At 38.3% G+C, this 21,383-nt stretch overlaps 1 protein-coding gene across 1 annotated transcript in view; it reads right to left on the bottom strand.

Annotated features, from left to right (window-relative positions):
• LOC149793820 (hemicentin-2-like) overlaps positions 1–21,383 on the bottom strand; it is a 69,604-nt gene that overhangs the window by 36,897 nt on the left and 11,324 nt on the right. The window contains exons 5-6 of the mRNA XM_089966469.1: positions 19,031–19,136; positions 520–611 (exon numbers count right to left, since the gene is read on the bottom strand). Coding sequence (XP_089822595.1) covers positions 520–611; positions 19,031–19,136 — 198 coding nt within the window. The remainder of the gene's footprint in view (positions 1–519; positions 612–19,030; positions 19,137–21,383) is intronic.

Raw genomic sequence — 21,383 nt, forward strand, 5'->3', positions numbered from 1 at the left:
GACCAAAGGTGGGCGAGCTACCCCAAAGGAGGCACGACTGTTCACCAACCAGAGGTTATACAACTCCAATGCAATCCCATTCACCCGCGCATTGAACGTGCGCACACTTTTGGACAAAAGTGATGCTAACAGATCTCTGAGGAGATTGCCCTGATTGGAAGTGACCTAGCCAAATATAGCATCGATATTGCAGCCTCGAGTGAAACCTAAAGTGGTCCTCATCAAATTCATGGACGATCTACACGCATGTATGTATGTATGTATGTATGTATGTATGTATGTATGTATGTATGTATGTATGTATCTATGTATTATGTATGTATATAGGTAGGTAGGTAGATAGGTAGGTGGGTGGGTAGGTAGGTAGATAGGAGTGTATGTATGTATCTAATTGTGTATGTACGTTTGCAGGGATTATATATATAGGTAGATATTTAGGATTAGAGCTCATGTTATTACGTATGGTGTCTGTATGTATGAATGCATGCATATATAACGGAATATGGTTCGTGTTTTTACCTGATCGTAAGCACATTCTTCAATACGGTCGCAATCGGCGACATGCACAGTCGGTTGAACACAGCTTAAACATCGTAAGGATTTTGGAGTATCTTAAAAAGAAAACACAATTTATGATCGCCGTTTGATCACCATAAACATCATCCAGATAACCGCCTCCAAAGAAGGCCAATGAGAGTACTTTTACACATGTGTACGTTAGCTGTACAGTCTCAGTTATGATTGTATTTTCAGTTTTTGCAACCTGTATACACACAGTTATACCTGGATTTGCGAAAATGCGTGTGTGGACGCAAGTTGATGAACACAACACTCTTGTTTCAAACGTAATTGACTGTGGCCTATTCGGTCTAAAGTAATCAGACTACATGACTGTACGCATATATATTAGTATACGAACATAACTAAAGTAGATAACTGTCACCTACAATTACCATTTTTTCTTCTTATGATATTTCAATTTTATCTTTCGACCACATATGTCTTGCAACACTGAGCAATTTGTGTGATTTGGACTTTTTAGCGTAGCTTTAACTATTTGTCAGTCATATCGCTAAGATGTCTGCAGTGTGGCAGTTTATAGTGATGTCTAGCAGTGGTGCATTATGCCACAGACATGCAGCATGATGTCCCAGCCAATCATATTATCCTGACACCAGGCCGACCAGTCCTAAAACTATCATCTTACTGCTGAGCGCCAAGCGAGGCAGCTGTTAGTACCACTTTTGTAAGTCGTTGGTATGACTCAGCTCGGGATCCAACCCACAACCTCCCGCATCCGAAGCGGACACTCTAGCCACTAAACCACCGGAGCAGTTTAAAACAGTGAATACACACTGTTGTTATGTATATTTTATTTAATTATGTCAGATTTAACTGTTTGTAAGTTTTATTTTTTTATTGCTTATTTTTAAATTTCATTATATGTCAAAATAATGTCGTTCTGTTTGTTAGGAACTTAGTAGTTTTTAAGAAAATAGTTTGACCATGATTTTCAAAGTAAACACCAGGTGTTGACCTAGATCATGACCTTGATTCAAACTTAGCAGCAACCACGTAAATAAGGTTTTTTTTTATAATGATTGGTTGTTGCCAGGGCCTTGATGGGACTACGTGATTTGAGATTTAGACAATTTTTTAAAAAATGTATTTCTTAGATTATAATGATTGGTTTCGTCAGGGTCATGCTAAGCGTACGTGATATAAGCACAATCACGTGACCCCCTTTACGATTTCGTTACTTGGGGATTTTCGAAACTGCGTTTTAGAATATTATATAACTTTAGTTTTGGAGAAATAATCTCAGTTGGGCAATTATACTGGAAAGTGACTGTTGTACCGTTTGTAGTTAGTTCAATTTATTTGGATTCAAAAGGATTAATTCTATTTTTCTGCAAAATACGTGTGCTCATATAAGATTCTTAAACAAGGACAACTTTTATAAAAATTTATTCAGATTCCCTAGATCACATGATGTTATTCTGACCTCCATTCAACTAATTCATGGACTATTTAGGTAGAGGAAAGATGTTGATGTGAACTTGGCCATTCGACCTTGTATCATGAATGGAAATAGTACATACATTTATTCTTCTTATAGTACATGCCAGTCATATGCTTAAATAATTAAAAATCTCATTAACCAAATAACTCAATAATATAAAAGTAATATAGGAAATATAGATAGCAGCAGCACTATATAAACACTGTTATAAACACTGTTATAAACACTGAATCGGGGACCAAAGTGAGATGATACACTTTTGAGTCCACACTACACACTTATTACTGTCCGAGTGGTCTAAAGCGCTCTCCGTTACGGATTCCTGCCTCACCTCTATCTGCGAGGGATCGAGTCTCGGATTCGGCTAATGTGGATATGTGAGAAAGCTTGCCAGTAGCTTCTCGTGGGTCGGTGGTTGTTTCTGGGGTTTTCCCGGGTTCTTCCTCCACCAATAATACTGACCGCCATGTATAGCCTATCGAGTGCTGAAAATAGGCGTTCAACCATACAACAACAACAACAACACACTTATTACAAAAGAAGGACAGCACTAATCCATGTTCACAGATTTCGGTCAACCTTTATATTTTAAATATAAATATAATGGATAACAGCGTACGTTTCTATTAAATTCCTACCCATATAAAACATAACCGTTATCTATATTTTCCATTTCCTGGATACGTTTATCTTCTTGATAAGAACTACAACCTTATTTTAAAAGAGGACTCTGTTACCCATATATAATGGTTCATTGAATTTGTTGAAATTTTGAGTTTGAGTTATAGGTCATATATTAATTGTTTATGTTAGAATCACGAGACTCAATAATAGGTTGTATCACTGTTGTGACAAACCTTTCTTGCTTAAAGAACATAGGGTACGCATTTGTATTTAGCTCAGGACCAACTATATTAGTTCTTTGTAGGCCCGTTCGCTTTTTGGAGTTGGAGTACGTGTCATGTTTATTTAACAGTAATCTTTTAATCATAGCAACCAGACATTGCATGTTGCAACAGGTTACCATTACAAGACAAACAGTGTACTGTATTGTACATGTAAATGCGTATAAGAGTTAAACCAGTGGTCTGCGTGCATTTTATGTAAGGTTCCAGCTGTAATAACTAATCAAGGTGATTTCCGATTTATGAATTATGTTTCCAGTTGTGGCTATAATGGTATTTGCTCCAATTTTACCCAAAGTATCTGATTCTTCCTTGCATAAATATTACTTCTGAAGTTGAAAACAAAAAGTTTCTGACTCGGATTTTGAAAACAAAGATTTGTATTTATGGTATGCCCTGTTGGAGGGGTCAACTTTTCGTTCTCAGTATCATGTTCGTTTGTACTTATTTTCTGCATCATGATTAATATGTACAATAACTATTGGATCCTATTACAGTTTCGTTGTGGCGAGCTATGTAATCTTCGATTACAGTCTGAATTAAAATGAAATACTGAATTTCGTAGCTCTACAATTTTGAATAGGAAAATCGTCTCTGAGGAGTTGAACAGTCTATCTTAACTCTGTGAACTATGTTACATTTTACAAGACAATATACAATAAATAAATAATGACCTAAATGAATGAATACGTTTAACATATAATCGCAATCTATGTATACTGTCAATAAAGTTAATTTATTACGTCCAACAATGATAACTTCATTATCACCAAAAACATTAATAATAATAATAATAATAATAATAATAATTATTATTATTATTATTATTATTATTATTATTATTATTATAGTTGTTTTATGGCTTCAATATTCCAAGCAAATGCAACAAAATTTTTGTTAAGTACAAAGATCAAAATTAAAATCCTTTCTTTATATATATTATTCATAGACAAAATAAGAACCATTGTATATGAAAATAACAAATTATAAAATAAAGAAAATTAATTAACTCTTTTCTCGCATGCATACAATGATGTGTATGATGTTTTACTTCACACCAGTGCACTAGTAAAACACCAATCCATTGTTGGCATTTTGTCACATAGATACTTTTAATGGATAAATACATACTTAGATAGTTCAAGCTTTTGCAACATATATTTCGTCAACAGGAAATGGCATTATAGCGGTACAACGTCTGTGTCCAAAGTAAAGAATAAGTACAGCAGGGACACGATATTATTTTCCCTACTTCTTGGATTCTATAGAAGTGACTGTATCCCTTGGATAATTTATTAAAAACAATATCATCATTTAAGGTATTAATTTAAATTCATTTTATATTACTGTTCAATCATTTCATGTGTTCGTCTGGGTTTACTTTCATCCATTTATTCACTTAATTTGCATTTGATCAGTTTTATATATCCAAAGAGTAAAATGAACTGGCATTTGTTTCACACTGAGTATGGGCATACATTAAAAAGACATTTTAACGTTAATCTTATAAACGAGATATAACACTAAATGTTAAATGGACTCTTCAGGCGAAAACAAAAATTTCCAATGCAGTACTGTTGCAACCAACACAACTTTTGTATATAAATGTACATGTTTTGCAGCCTGGTGTGAAATTTCTATGGAGTTAAAGAAGAACATACACTTCTCTCATTTGGGGAATGCCTATGTGTTCATGAGTTCTTTGGAAAGCTCCAGGAGAATTGCCAAGAAAGATGCTAAAGAGTTCAATGCCACCTTATTTAACTTTTTGAGATTGCAAAGAAATGTCAAGAACTGGTTAATTTCATACTAAATATAGCAACATATTATGTGTATGCATTACTTTTTCTTCCAAGAAAAAAATTTATTATATGTAGTTGTTTGCTCCACACCATGTGATTGATACCACATAGAGGAAATGTGTCTGCTTTCACCAAACTTAATTAATGAAGATAGAAAGGGAAAGAAAGCCTCTCAACGTTAATCCCTGTCCTAAAACAAGGAGTGTTCCTTCACATAAATTGTAGTTGTTTTCTTTTGTCCTTTTCTATTTCAAGACGCATTTAAACTAGTACGCTTATCAATTTGATCTCTGTCTGTCTGTCTGTCTGTCTCTCTCTCTCTGTCTCTCGTTCGTTCTATCGTTTATTCGACTGTATCTATCCATAACTACCGTGTATAAATTTTGACTTTATTAAATCCTGACGGCAAGTTTGAATTATCGCACACCCGTCATAACATCTAACACTTTACGGTCAGCAAGACTGTTGGCTATAACTAACAGCTTGCTAACACATGAATTTAGAATTACAATGGTGCATGACTGTAACACTTTGACATCCATTGGGTACATCCCTATACATTTTATAATGTGTCTACACACACACACACACACACACACACACACATATATATATATATATATATATATATATATATATATATATATATATATATATATATATATGTAGGCGAATTCAGCCTCACCGTACGAAATGGAAACACTTTATTATATATTTGTTATAATCAATACCAACATTGGTAATTTTGAGAGAATCTGAAAAAAAGTGTAAGAATATATACTCTGAGACCAAAAAAAACGAAGAGTAATGTAATATTCCTTTTGCAGCATGTCTCTATCAAGTATCGCAAGATTCGCTGATAAGTTTCAATCATGTATCGATAATTTCACAGATTTTATCACATACAATATCGATATTTTCTTAAATTTTTTATTTTCTGGACATTTCAATACAATGAAATTTACATAACTTAAATTACGCTATGATGTATCGGCAGAATTTTGTTTCTAAATGGATTTTTGCTTCTGTTTTTTGAAACCTTGACTTTGATTTTATTTGTTATGAGTGTGACTTTTAACAAATGGTAAACATATTAGAGAAGTGATTAGTTAGTGCCGAGATCAAACTGGGGTCGGTGCAGCTAGATACAGCTGGCTACCAGCCGGGATGATACATTATGTCAACTTGTGAGCAAACTTTGTACAGAGCTCAATCTACAAGGTCCTAAAAAGGTGTTCTAAAGGTATTGGTAATATATGTAGAATGGCCCGACCAGACATAAATCCAAATTGGTATTATAGAATATGGAGAGCCAGAACTTAACAAATAATACCCAGAAATGGACACTAGGGAAGAAAAAAACTGATAATGTTTTCAAAATACACGTATTTATATAATTTATGGTCGCATGTTTGGAATTGTATTATAAAATAACCTTTACTAGGAAGATGAATTATAACGTGCACAGTAGTTCACTTTGCTGTGCAGAAATAGAGAATATCAAGATTAATATATTGTGAAGATTAATTTAGTGTTGTGTTCAGTCGTATGTATGTATGTATGTATCTATGTGTGTGTGTGTGTGTGTGTGTGTGTGTGTGTGTGTGTGTGTGTAGTGAATTGGGGCACCCTAGCCTTAGTGGGAATTACCATTCAAAAGATGGTCCCAGCACTCTAGGGGAATTTAACATGGGGACATTGAGGATGGGAAATACAGGATCTGCACTTTGGGGACAATGGGAAAATGCATTACATAACCCCCTGGGCAATTCTAACCTCAAAGAAAATTGAACATGGGGAAACTGAACATGGGAAATACAGGTCCGGTACTTGGGCGACAATGGGAAAATACATTACAGACCTCCCTGGGCAACCCTAGCCTCAAAGGGAATTGAACATGGGGTAATTTTAACATATCTGGGACTATAGAGAGACAAAAAGTATTGGGACTGTCTAGGAACAATAGGAAAATGCATGACTGGGTAGGTAACGTCACGGTACTGACGAGGAGCAACAATGCAACAAGGGCTGACTTCAATCGGGACCAAAGAGAGGGAACAAAAGGAGCCAGTCATGAAGTAGGCCTTGGCCGTGGCAAAGGCTTAAGACAGTAAAAGAGGATTAAATTTCATTACCCAACTGTCCTTTTCAGAGTCACCCACTTCTCTCGAAAAGAGATGCTATTTCATTTCCCAAAATCAATTAAGCCTCAAAACCTTGCTTTAAGCCCATCATTTACGTGTGTGAGTAAGTGCGTGAGTTTAGGTCCATATTCTATAAATCAAAACCAAGAGACATTTACGTTTTCTTTCTGGTCTATTCTGGTACAAATTTTACAATGGAATTCACAACACAACACAATATTTTTAAAAGTTCATAGACTTCTTCTGTATATGTCTCCATTCCTTTTGTTTTTAAATTTCTTCACTTTCTCGCTTTTTCCGCTCATCCTCCTCTCTTTCTTACCTTTTTCTTTTCTTCTCATGTTTCTCTTTCTGCACGTGTCTGGGTACTTCCTGCGGGGAAGGTACCTCTTCTTTCTGTTTGGAACCCCTCTCTTCTTCTTCTTGCTCCTGTTGTTTTTTAGGGCATTCTGAAGACCAATGTCATTTCTTTTGACAATGATAACAGGTATCTTGACTCTTGTCTCTTCTAGCGCCGGTTTTGCTTTTTTGACGATCTGAACATTCCGACCACCCGTGCACCGCTCAAGATTTTTTTACCCACTCACCAAATTGTCAGTCGATCTTTGGAAAAGCTTTATCTAATTGTGTAACAGAAGCGAGTGCGACTCACCAATCAGTTTACTTTGCTGTACGGTCATGGTGATATTGGTAAGCATATAAAAAAGGACAATATGCAAGATCACTAGTTCATTGTTACTACAAAGACTAAGCGAACAAGACATCATTCAAGTTCGAGGATTGTAAAAAAATGTTACCTCCCCATAGCGTGACTAGTAGTGGATGGATAAGACCCATGCATTGCGACGGAAATTGTCCTGAAGCAAATTGTAAACGTGCATTCGGCTACCATTGTAATTGCGTAACGGTGTTTGCAGTGGAGTACGGTGCTGTGCCTTGCAATGAGAGCGATACAGTAAAGGATCATGGGAACTTTGTTATCACTATTACCACTAAACCTACCATAGAAAATGATGCTGTGAGTGTCAAACCTGACGGATGCGAAAGCGACGCCGCTCGTGATAGTGGAATCTTTACTGGGTTTCATTGTGGATGTCAACCTTCACGTTTACCACTCTACGGATATCATCCAACACTGAGCAAACTCTGTCGATGTCACCCTTCCCTCATCGAATCGAACCTATGAAAGACAAATATTCGTTCCCTGTGCGTTTACCTGAATACCGTGACTTTGAAAATCGTCTTCAATCGTTCAAAGGAAAATGGCCTAAATATCTGGGATGACCGAGCCCCGAAGAATTAGCCAGAGCCGGAATTTTCTACTTGGGCGAAGGGGATTAGTGATGTGCTTCAGTTCCGGTGTGTCACTACACCAGTGGTAACAACACGATTCAGCATACATGGAACATGCTCGATGGTCTCCGAATTCTCACTACCTACCTTTAGGGTGACCGAGTCATTGAAGTGACCAACCATGTCGTTTAAGAAATCAGAATGGCTAGGAGTCAAACGTTCGATACCACCGAGACCAGTATTTAAACCCTATTTGAAAAATAATTTTCAAGCATTACCAAAAAATAACTGCAAGAGAAGATCTACAAGGAAGTTTGGCAGGGACTAGCCAGAGCGAAATCTCAATGGGTGACTGTAGAACTTTTGTGTCGAGAAATTCACAAGAGGAAAGTGAAAGAAGTCACAAATCGGATTAGATTTTCTGGATCAAGTGTGCGTTCACTCTATTATTCTGCTTTAGACCGTTTACATTAGAAGATTTTATTGACATTCTTGACCGTTTCCCTGAATGGCAGTGGTCAGCCATTATTCACTACGTTCATGACTTTCCGTCTAGAAGATTTTAAATCCAATAATACTGACTGATACGATCATGCAATTGCATCCGTTACGTCACCGATGTTTAAACCACTGGCACCTGAATGCTATAATATGGCTGATTCAATAGAAACTGTTCAAGTGGTCAGACATTGTTAAACTGGACGTGAGAGAGAAGGATTTGATTTTCTTTTACTACAAGATGGATATACTGCAACGAATTCCAGAGGAAGAGCTAAAGGAATACCTAAATATTTTACACAACGTCAACTTAGTTCAAGTGGAAACTTCTGAACGAAGTGTAATGTGCATGTTAGTGACCGAACCATCTAGATTCGCTACTGAAATACGATCCTCTCTGTGTAGAAAATACACTTATTGTCTCCGACAAAAAGAGGTATAAAAACGGGTAATCATCCAAAACCTTTTTTACTCCTGATACAACAAACTCCGTGGAAGGAAATCAATGACACTATTCAGATTGAAGGATTACCAACACTTATTACAAAAACTGTGTCCATTGAATTGGTGGTCTACGTGTGGTGTGTGTCTGAGTGACTTGCTTTCTGGGATTTCGATTACCAACCGATTCCTTGTGGACTCTTTACGAAAAGTACTTGTCACCAAATAAAATATAAAAGTGTTTCCTTTAAATGAACACGAAAAAATCATTCTGCTCAAAGCCTTGCGTTTTCATCTGGATACTTCTCAACCTCTATGGGCAAATAAGATTCGTCAACTTTTAGGTACCGAAGATGTGTATGACGATGTGTGCGTAACTTGTGGCTTACACCCTCATTGGACAGATGTGCGTGACTGGAAAAAATTGAGGTTTTGAGGCTTGGACCCAAGAAGTGGCCCATCATGTTCAAGAGTTGTGATCATCCATTCGAATGTCCAAGGAGAAAAGCCACTCTTAAACCTGTGTTAGTGACAGTACCAGAAGAACCAGTCACCGAGGACAATCACTCCCTTCGGGACAGGACTGTAAGAACATTACACGCTGTCCCTAGGACATCTAGTTTACCAAAAAACATGTTGTACAGAGACTTGTTTCTATTCCATTTTGATCGTTTTGAAGTGTATTTTATCGTTGTACTTAACCCTTTGGCGTTTATGTATTTTTGTCTTTAGTGTTTATTTTTAAAAAAATCAATAAACATGTCCTGAAAAGTATTAAAAACTCTTGTCTTGTCTGTCTTCGTATAACAAGTGACATTCCTTGCAAAATGGCTACTGCTGCTGTCTCTGATCCCTCTTCCTCCACCTTCAAAGTCATCGACGAACACTTAGACCAGTATGGAGGTCCTGTATCTTCGCCCTCTCTTTAACATGCTAATTGCTAGATCTAGCGGTACAGGCAAAACCAAATTTGTCAAACGTCATGTTATTGATCGTCCACCTCAACAAATCGTGTGGTGTTACGAAGAGTGACAACCGGTGTACAGTCTCTTGCGAGAAAGTCAAGGCAATTCCATTGTGTTTGTGAAAGGCATTCCTAGCAAAGAAGACGGAATCCTGCCTGACCCCAGTCAAACCCATATGGTCATTTTCGATGACATTTTAGGAGAAGACGAAGAAGAAATTAAACTGTGGTTTACGCGCAAAGGGCATCATCGTAATGTCAGTGTCATTTACATTACTCAAAATTTGTTTCAACAAAGAAAAACCCATCACACTATCAGTCTTAATGCTCATTACGTGGTCTTGTTTAAAAGCCCTATAGATAAATCGCACGCAAGTGCAAGTCTTAGCTAAACAGTTAGGAACACCTTGGCTAACTCATGCGTACGACGATGCCAAACTCCACAAACCTGTGTACCCATGGATTTGAAGCCCACCACCCTTGATTATTTGCGACTTCGCCCTCATATGTTTAACCACTGGGGTCAAGACGGAGGACCTGTCATGTAGATGTCTCCATCTCGACTTAACCAAAAAGTATCTATAAAAACCTCTGACACATTTCGTCTGTCTCATACATCTTCAACATCATGTTCCTTCAGGGTCATCTTCCCGTGAAATTGATTCGTGCCTTGTATGGCATCATTCGCGAAACAAATTCACAAATACGTCCTCGGGTCTTAGAAGCCAGTCTCAGAGAAGTCTTACGATGGTTTAGAGTGACAGCATGACAATTACTGCAAGACATCATTCAGATTCCTCATCAAACCAAACCCTTTTTTGACAGAAACAAAGTAGCATCGACTCAACTGGCCGATCTCCATATCGACACTCAAACCAAAAAGCAAATTATTTAGGAGGTGTTATCATTGGCTCCCTCTTAAAATGGGATCCAAATCTCCCAGAATTGTCCCCAAGAAAAAAGCCACTTCCAGAGTTCTCCCCAAGAAAAAAGCCAAACGAAGCCTAAAGACGAATAAGACCAACGGTCTCAAGACCAGGTCACATCCCCAGAAAAAGAAAAGCCCACAGAAAACAGCTACTCGCAAGAGAGACACTTCTGCCAGGACACAAATTTAACATTCGCAAACCACGACCTGCAACGACAGTGACGGCGTCTCCGATAGCCACAGGTTCTTTCACTTCTCCGTTGCTGGTGATGCCTGACAACACCATTTGACACCTCTTCTTCCTCAATTGATGACACAATGGAAACCCGCGTCTCCAACAATCTTCACCTCCAGCTGTGACATTGTCCTCCTTTTCAGCTGCAGTGGCAGCTACTCACAATGTACCTGCTAGCCAAAATCAAAGTCCATGAGAGATCGGGTATGTTACAGAGTTTACAGGATTTGTCCAAGCAAGAACTGTCCCGATTTAGTCCGTTGCCAACCCCTCCCTGACGCGTGATGCCTGTCATCAAGTTGATACGACAAAGAACTATCAGTGGCGATGCGTTTCAGTATAAAAAAGCCTGAGGTAAAGCATGGGTATCAGTGGGTTTTGTTTGTTCTCCTGAACGCCCAAAAATGTCACCTTAAAGACGTGCACACCGTCATTATCGTCATAATCCTGTACAAAAAGGAAAGAGACAAGGACAGTCTCGTCAACCGACAAAGCACATAGCCAAGCATCGACGTTACCCAAAGAAAAGACAACGTAGGCCATAGAACAAGATGAGTAACCAAAGGGGAAGATTCGTTGGCGATTTTGGAAAACACCTTGTCACCTTTATGACGAAGCAATTGTCAAATAAGAAGATAAAAGGGCGTGTGATAAGTCGTTGACCTTAGCGTATTTGTGGTGAGTGTCTCGAAACCAACAAGCAAAGATGTCACCCTCCAGAAAACACCCCTCTTCTAAATCTAAAGGAAAGATGCCGTCTGTCCTGTCCAAAGCTCGATCATCAATAGCAAGCTGATGTAGCAGATATCTCTCATTTGGCCGCGTACAATCGTGGCTACAAATATTTGTTTTGTATCATCGACGTCTTTTTCATATTTGCCTAGGTCGTGCCATTGACTTCCAAATCTAGCAGTGAGTGCGAACCCTCCAACGGATGTTGAAACAAAGCGATCGTCACCCTCTTCGATGGCAAACTGACAAAGGCACCGAATTTCTGAACCAAACGTTCCAAAAAGAATTAAAGAAACGTGACATTCATTTTTCCAACACCGAGAATCCCGAAACCAAAGCCAGCATCGTGGAACTTTTTCAACGCACTTTGAAAGAACACATGTGGAAATATTTTACACATCAACACACTCTCAATTGCATCAATATCTTATCGCACCTGGTTCAAGGGTACATCCAATCTTACCATCGAAGCATTGGACTTGCTACCCAGGAAGTGACTCCCGACAACGAAGTGCTCGTTTCTGATCGCCTCTTTGTTACGTCCCTGACAGTGGCTGTCCCCAAGATAAGTGGAGTGTTGACCGTAGGAGATTTGGAGCGTATTGGCAAAACCAAACGCACTTTCGACAAAGGTTACTTACCCAACTAGACCACCGAATTGTTTCGTGTCACTGGACGATTGTATCGCCGTCATCCTGCCGTCTATAAATTGGAAGACATGAACGGGGAAGTGTTAAAACGAGAGTTTTACTTGCCCGAGTTACAACGTGTCACCAAAAACAAGACGACGTGTACGACGTCGAAAGCATTCTCGAGCGAATAACCCGTAAAGTAGGAATACGACGTGCAAAAGAAGTCAAAGTGCGTTGGAAAGGATGTCCTTCTAGTTTTGATTCTTGGATCGTCGCTTCGCAATCCATCGCCTATAAAAGAAGTGAGCATCATGCCCTTTCAAACAGCCTAAGCTACCGCTACCACTACAGCGACCACTCCTTCGCACAGTTCTTCTCTGCAAGATATACAAAAGCAACCTTTGTGGGTGTGGTGTGGAGAACGTGTGCCCAAATCGTCTTTTTCTGCGAAATCTTTGTGGTGTATTGGGTCATCGGTGCAGCCATTGCCAATTTGAGTTTGCAACAAGGAAGCCAACATTTGTGGACCATTTTATTGAGCAGTTGCATCGGTTACCTTTTTCCCAATCCTTCCCTGAAATACTCCTCGAACGGGAACAACGGGAATCTTGCGTCCGCTGTCAGTCACCACGCCAACAACAACAACCCCATTTTGGGCGGAGACAAGCCTTTGACTTTCAGCGACTCCTCGGACAGTCACAGAACTCTGGAATTATGAACAACAATAACCAATTTTACTTAAACTTACCCAGCGACAGTTCCATGGAGGTGTTCCACATACCACTTTGTGTTGTTACAATGCCAAATTACCTCAGGCCATCCAATTAGATCACGAAGCCCATTGGGAAGTGGCTTTGGTGGAAATCTTTCACCCGACAGAAATCAAAAACATCATTGAAAAGTAAAACATTTTCCAGGTCGAAATCGTGAATGCCAAATTGCATGAAGATATAAATAAAGTCGGGTTTTCATGGGACATCAAGTCAGCAAGCAATCCATACTTCAGTATCTATACGTTGAAAATTCCTTCAGGTTAATATTGTAGTGGTGAACATGTGGTGGACACCATTGCGGACAGGTTCAACTCAGCTTATGGCAAAGCCATGAACAGAGTCAAAATAAGTTTTAAGATTGAGTATCATAAATTCGCTCGTCGCCTCATGATCAAATTTCAGGATACTGACACACTGTCCCTCAGGTTTAATGGTGATTTGTTTGATATTTTGGGTGGACATCCACAGATGGTAACACAAAAATGTGGCTCCAAGATTAACAGTAATATGGATTGTCACAGAGCTTTTGGATCCCTGGTAGAACTGAACGGAGGACTTAATTGGATATTTGTTTAAGCATATGTGGTGGAGTACAACGTAATGGGACACACCTCCGTACCTTTACTGCGTGTCATTCCTTTCAATGTGGATAGTTCCACGGCCAAGGACCAGGAAGGTGCAAATGCCTATCACATACACCGCGAATTTGTACATCCTCACTATTTGCCCGTCAGTAAGTTGTATTCCGACACCTTCAACATTACTATAAAAGGAGATAAAGGACAAGATATTCCATTATCCAAAGGAAAAGTCACGGTAAAACTCCATTTTCGAAAACAATTCTCTAACGAATTATAAGTCGTGTACCGAGGCGTCGATCGACAGCGAGGACACGGTTTAGGAGATATGTTGAAATGTGCCTTTCCTTCCGTGGATCCGGTCTTGAAACCGTTGGTGACATGATGATTGCATGCCTTGAAAGATGCCGCATTGACTCAAGGCAAATAATTTCTCTAAAATGTCATCATCGACAATTTTTTCTCTCCAAAAGAAGCATTTTTGAGAGCCTGCAAAAGTGTCTTGCTTCAAACGGGCAAAGACATTTTGGTCCGACATGAAACTCTTATAAATGCCCTGAACTCTACTGAGTCAGGCATTTCTGTTTCCCTGACGGCACAGTAAGGACAAGGTAGAAAGAGACGACGAAGAAAACACCCCTTCTTCAGACACCTAAAGCTAGAAAGACAAAGAAAAGAAGAACCGTCCGAGACTGAGACGTTTTTGATTATTAAGTCATAGAAACAGAAATAGTGGACTGAGATAATTGAGCCTGTTCCAAGTCAGAACTGGATCTGTTTGCCATGCCACCCACCATGATGATGCAAGAATCACAATGGGTCTAATTTCATCTCGTTTCCTATTTGATGGAATCAGCTCCCATCGAGTTCGAAATCACAGGATAACCCGAAGATTACATGGATCTGAAGAGCAGTTACTTGTACCCAAAAGTCAAAGTGATCAAAACGGACAACAACGCTCAAGCAGCCGATGCTAGAGTAGCTCTCGTCAACAATATCATGCATACATTCATTGTTCAGTGAAGTGTATTTGTACCCAAATAACAAGCTGGTCAGCAGCAGCATGAATATTTACCCTTACCGAGCGTACATGGAAAATCTCTTGACGTACGTAAAAGACGTCAGGAACACTCATCTGGATGCTTGTGTGGTATGGAAACCCGACACAGCAGGTGAGAACACGTTAAACAACACAGCCCTGACAGCAGATGACGATCCTCACAATGAAGAATTTAACGACCGTAGAAAGAAAATCCTGCAAGGACGAAGTTTAGAACTGATGGATCGTTTGCATTTGGATATTTGGTTGCAAGAGAAGTATTTAGTGTACGGTGTGGATATCCACCTGGGACTGAATCGAAGCAGTATGGCATTCCTTGCTAACGAATACAAAACCATCATCCAAGAAGCCAGGCTCTACGTGAGTCGTGTGGAAGTGTTACCTAAAGTGGGAAACGACATTAGTCACACTTTGAGCAGAGCGACCGCCAAGTATCTGATACTCTGCGTGGAAGTGAAACCTTTCACTATTGCCTTTGGGCTCCGATCCAAGATCGAAGTGCATCTGTTCCATGGTCAGTTACTCAAACGTTTAATAGTTGGCATCGTGAGCAATGCAGCACTCAACGGAGCCCACGATCAAATTCCATTCTAGTTTAAGCACTACAGAGTGTCCAAAACCGAAGTCAGTCGCGATGACAAGGCCTTGTGTACCAGACCTTTAGAACCTAACTTTACCCAGAAGAATTACTTGAGGTCTCACTTGTCCCTGTACGAAGCCACGGGACAGTTAGTGACCAACACCAGTTACGGCATTTTATACGATGATTATACAGGAGGTTACACTTTGTGGGCTTTTGATTTCACTCCAGATCAGGACATTTCCACCCTATACAATCTTGTCGATTGCGTGTGGAACTTCAGTTTGTAGAAGCTCTACCACAGATGGCGAACATCATCCTGTATATCGAATTCGATAATACCATATGAATCAACAGTTTGAGAGAAGTCATTCTAGACTATTACAAGCCATGGAAGACTGTTATCCCTCTTTACATAGAGAATCTTTGGACATGGAATGTGAAGTAACAATGGAAGTAGAACCGCAAGACAAAGACGAAATGGACTTCCTAATAAAGTCCAGATGGCCAGAACAAGAACAGCATTTAGTCTCCTGTTTTGCCAGACATTGGGCAGAACAATTTACGGAACTGAAAAAAAAGATTGCTATGGATGTCAAAACGATCATCCCAGTCAAATTCAACACGATAAATGTCTGATGCTGAGTCAAGAAGAAACATTGGACGAGCATTTGGAAATAGCTTGGAGTTTCATCTCGGAAAAAGCCGTCTTGCATCAGTAGTATAAAGGCTTGCGTGAACATTCTTGTCCTTCATTAACGACTCTAGAGATTTGTCACATCGAAGCTCTCTTGGCTCAGAGGGCAGAGACAAAACGAGGAAACGGTTACTTGTCAGACAAATTTAAAGGGAAAATCAGAATTGAATTGATGACTAATCATCACATGTGAAGAAAAAAACCCCACAAAAATGGATACCTTGGAACTTTATTACGTTCTGAAACACAGTTCGTACACTTCGTCCTGGAATCCTGTCGTATGTGCAAGAGATGAACTACCTCATCGCCAACCTCAAGACCACCAAGCTTATGTCATCAACACAAACGTCAGTCATCTCCCAGGAACCCACTGGGCATCCTTCTACTTTCCCCACGATGATCGTGTGGAGTTTTTTGATTCGTATGTATTGCCCCCTTTGTAAGACAATATCATTGACTTTATGAGAAGAAATGCCCAGACGACACGATTCAATAATGTCAAATTACAAGGTACAGATTCATTGGTGTGTGGACAATATTATGTGTATTTTCTGCATCAACGCAGTCTTTTCTATTCTTTAGAACAATTAGTGACTTTTTCTAGAAACTATGAGAAAGTAGATCAATAGTTTTGTGACCATTATGGCTATCATTTGGAAACGTAGTGTACATCAATGACTCAATGACTTCCAACAGTGGAAGTCTAACTTCAGTTCACAACGTTGTCAACCTTGTCCAAAATAGATAGTTAATTGAAAAATGTTTATTGTTGTAATGAATTGTTAATTTAAAGATGTGTTAATTGTTGATTGTTAGTTATTTTAATACAAAATGTTGTGTTTTTGACAAGCAAATGCGTCTGTTTTTGTCTTTTTTTGTTGCCATTTATATCTTGAACCATGCCATTTTCTTCTCTCGAACCCTCAAATCAAACGAATTAAGCGTTCTAACTCTAAACCGTATAGGGATGTTTTCGATCGCGTCCGCACTTGAACCATCAAAACGGAGTAGTTTGACCATCCATTGTTGACTCATCCACCTATGAAGGTGTGCTCAAGGCTGGCCAAGTTGAACGAAGCTGACGTGAAGTTACATCGTGTCAGGAAAAGCCTGGTAGCGAAGCCTGCAGATTGTAAGCATTTCCGCACGTTTGTGTGGATAGTAGATTTTGTGTTTCGATGGTATATTTTGGTTTTGTGAATAGTATAGTAAGGGTTAGTTATTGCTTCTTCGCGTGCGTGGATATCATAATTTGGGTTTGTTTTTGGCTTTTTCGAATGTGTGGATAGTTCATTAGTGTTTAGTTTTTGCTTCTCCGCGTTGTGGATAGTAGATTGGTGTTTGGTTCTGCTTGTTCGCGTGTGTGGATAGTATAATATGGGTCTGTTTTGGCTTCTTCCCATGTGTGGAGAGTAGATTAGTGTTTTGTTTTTTCCTTCTTCCCGTATGTGGATTGTATATTTTGGTTATGTTTATGCTTTTTTGCGTGTGCAGATAGTGGATTTTGACTTGTTTTGCTTTTTCGCGTGTGTGCATAGCAGATTAGTGTGTGGATTTTGCTTCTATGCGTGTGTGGACAGTAGATTTGTGTCGCTTCTTCCCGTGTGTGGATAGTATATTTTGGTTATGTTTTTGCTTCTTCCCGTGTGTGAATAGTAGATTTTGGGTTTTGTTGATATAAAATTGTGGGTTTGATTTTCTCCTTCCCTTGTGTGGATCGTATAAATTTAGGAACGGAACGTAATCTCTTTCACTGTCTCAAGCCTTTGCCACGGCCAAAACCTACTTCTGGACTGGCTTCTTTTTTCCCCACCCTTTAGTCCCGATTGAGGTCAGCCCTTGTTGCATTGTTGCTCATCGTCAGTGCCGTGACGTTACCTTCCCAAGCATGCATTGTTCTATTGTCCCTAGACAGTCCCAATACTTTTTGTCCCTCTATAGTCCCATCCATGTTAAAATTTCCCAAGTTCAATTCCCCTTGAGGCTAGAGTTGCCCTAGGGGTCTGTCATGTATTTTCCCATTGTCGCCCTAGTGCCGGTCCTTTATTTTCCACGTTCAGTTTCCGCATGTTCAATTCCCCTTGAGTCTAGAGTTGCCCAGTGGGCTCTGTAATGCATTTTCCCCATTGCCGCCCACGTGCCAGTCCTGTATTTCCCATGTTCTATTTCCCCATGTTAAGTATGTATGTATGTATGTATGTATGTGTGTATGTATGTATGTATGTATGTATGTATGTATGTATGTATGTATGTATGTATGTATGTATGTATGTATGTTAGATGTATGTATGTATATATGTATGTATGTATGTTAGATGTATGTATGTATGTATGTATGTATGTATGTATGTATGTATGTATGTATGTATGCATGTATGTATAGACGCTTGCATACATTTATTCACATTGATAGTATTGGCATCACCCAAACAAATTTCGTCATGTTTTAAATTAGAATTATTGAATAATTTATAATTGTCTAAGACAGACACGCGAAAATTAGAATTATCCGCTATTTTTTATGATTAAAGAAAATACCTCAAATTATTGTCATACAGAATGGAAAAAATGCCAAAGGTTGTGATTTAATGGATTTACGTCATCCCTGGTGTAATTGATATTTTTGTTATACTACTTTTTCTTCTTCCTCCTTCTCTTCTTCTAACGCTTTCATTGTGAGACCATTGTCTCGGTGGCATGAAATTTACCCTTATACAAATACCTACTCGAGAATAACATTTTTACCTCCACCACACAACCCAACGTTGCAAAAATCAGTATCGCAACACTTGCTGCATGCAGTCAACTCTCCTGTTGTACCATTTTGGATGGTCTGGCCCGCTTGACATAACTACAATAATAATAGTGATGATAATAATAATAATAATAATAATAATAATAATAATAATAATAATAATAATAAATAACTGACTTGTGTTTATTGTAAAGCTTAATAAAATGTTTTCACTATATTTTGACAAAATGCACGGTGTCTCACTATGTTGACAAGAGTTTCTGTGATTTTTAAATGAAATAGTGCTGGACCATTATGTCATGAAATTAGGCAATTTAAAAGAATTTGGTGATGCCTTAGAATGGTTATGTGTAATTTATTTCGTTGACGGGTAAAGCGTTATAACGAATAGTTTTATATTTTACTTTAACTAACAGTAACGCGATCATGGTTGTAACTCAGTTTAGATCTTTCGCAGCGAAATACCCATATTTCATGAGATGCACAGGTAATTAACCCTTGGGTCTGTCACGTGTTTTATTATTGATATGATGCGTAATCTATGCGCAGATATAGTGATCGCTGAGATCGTTTCAGAGGTGTCTACATTAGACAATTTACTAAATCCATAGGGGCATGTAGTAGTTTACTTAACGACGTTCTCTTTGTAATTATATTGATACCTTAAATGTCTTATATGGACGTACCATTTTACCTTTAATTGTTGATAATTGGTATTCCAGTGTTCGGAAAATAGTCTTTTTGATGTAGTTTACTGTTACTGGCTTTATATTAAAGTAGAAACTTAAATATTGGTATGTATTCTAATGGACTTTTGCAATAATTATCGGTGTATTTTATATGATGTTTATGATTCAAGGTATGTGTATATTTTATGATTAACTAAAACAAAATGTTGATTCTATATAATACACTAGCCAGTTTTCCCTATTTATAGCTGATGGGGCTCGCAGCATGGCAACACAGGAATGGTGTAGAGAAGGCCTGACATTGTAGCATTAAAATGACGGAAATTTGGCAGCATTGCCGTTAGTGTAGCAGCAAAGCTGGTAGCGTGACAACATAGCCGGTAGTCTGGCAGCATGATGACATATCTGGCAGAATGGTAGCAATATTTGTGGATTTATTGTGCCGTTACCGAGAAAGAGGATCAAGAGCTCATTCCATGAATGTGAATTAATAACAGTGAAATAGGACACTGAATTGTGAATTTAGATTTTCAGAACGTATGGTTATATGAAGAATACTTATTTTTATAATAAATTTTGTTATCTGGACGGTACCCGTTTCTGTAACAAAATGTTCACAGCATTGCGATAGCATGTCCTTTGGTGAATGTATTTTTCTGTTTTATATATTCATGAATTTTGTTTCGTCTTTTTAGTTGTGTTATGGTGCGTAACGCGGATCATTTTTAGAGCAAATTTTTTGTTGTACATTTTATCCATTTCATTGTTACCTTAATATTCATGGTGATAGTGTCGATAATCGCTTATTTCAATAACGTACATTTTGTTCATTAGTATACATTGTGTACGGTGTTTCCACTGGATCTAGAATCGATTTGGTTTTTGTCCTGCAACACATTACAAGGAAACACAAGATGTCCTACGGTAGCTAAGATAAACCAAGTCGACTCGCAATTAAAAACAGAAAACAAATTGAAATATTACTGTTTAATACATTGTTAGCGAATCCTTCAAGGTTACACATATTAACAAAACATCTTCAAGTACCTTAAATTGTCACTTTTTACCGAATCTCTAATGTGTGCCATATGATTGTAAAAAAATAGCAAAAAAGAACGCTCCATTTCGATATTTTTACTCCATCAGTTTTCTTCTCGTATAGCACTTTTCACTAAGAAGGAACTTAATCTTCCCTTCCACATTTTAACATGTATTTTATTCGCTTTGTTTCCTCGTGTAATTCCGGTTTCACGAAAAGAGAATATTTATGCTGCGGATGTTAACTTATATCTCCTTTCAGGTCTTTTTTTCCCGTGCATGTATCAATCACAGATTAAGTAAAAAGTAAAAATATTATATTTTCATTACAATGTTCCGTAATCTATGGACAATTACAAGTAATATATACCCAGTGTCAAGAACAAACACAAACGATCAAATCAGACGACTGTTTTTGTTTATTTCATATGGATTTGTTTTCTTTATTGGCGTTCATTAAGGAGCAACATATGCAAATGGAGAGTTACAATAAGTGATTAAATGCGGCTCATTCGTCTCTGATTTGGAGTATAACGTTTATCAATTAGATATGATGAATACGAGAATTTAAATGACTTTAGTGTGAGTTGGTTATTTTCCTGCTTAAGGAGTAACT

The sequence above is a fragment of the Sinohyriopsis cumingii genome, chromosome 8 (assembly GCF_028554795.1).
Source record: "Sinohyriopsis cumingii isolate HCF-2022 chromosome 8, ASM2855479v2, whole genome shotgun sequence".
NCBI classification, from domain to species: Eukaryota; Metazoa; Mollusca; class Bivalvia; order Unionida; family Unionidae; genus Sinohyriopsis; species Sinohyriopsis cumingii.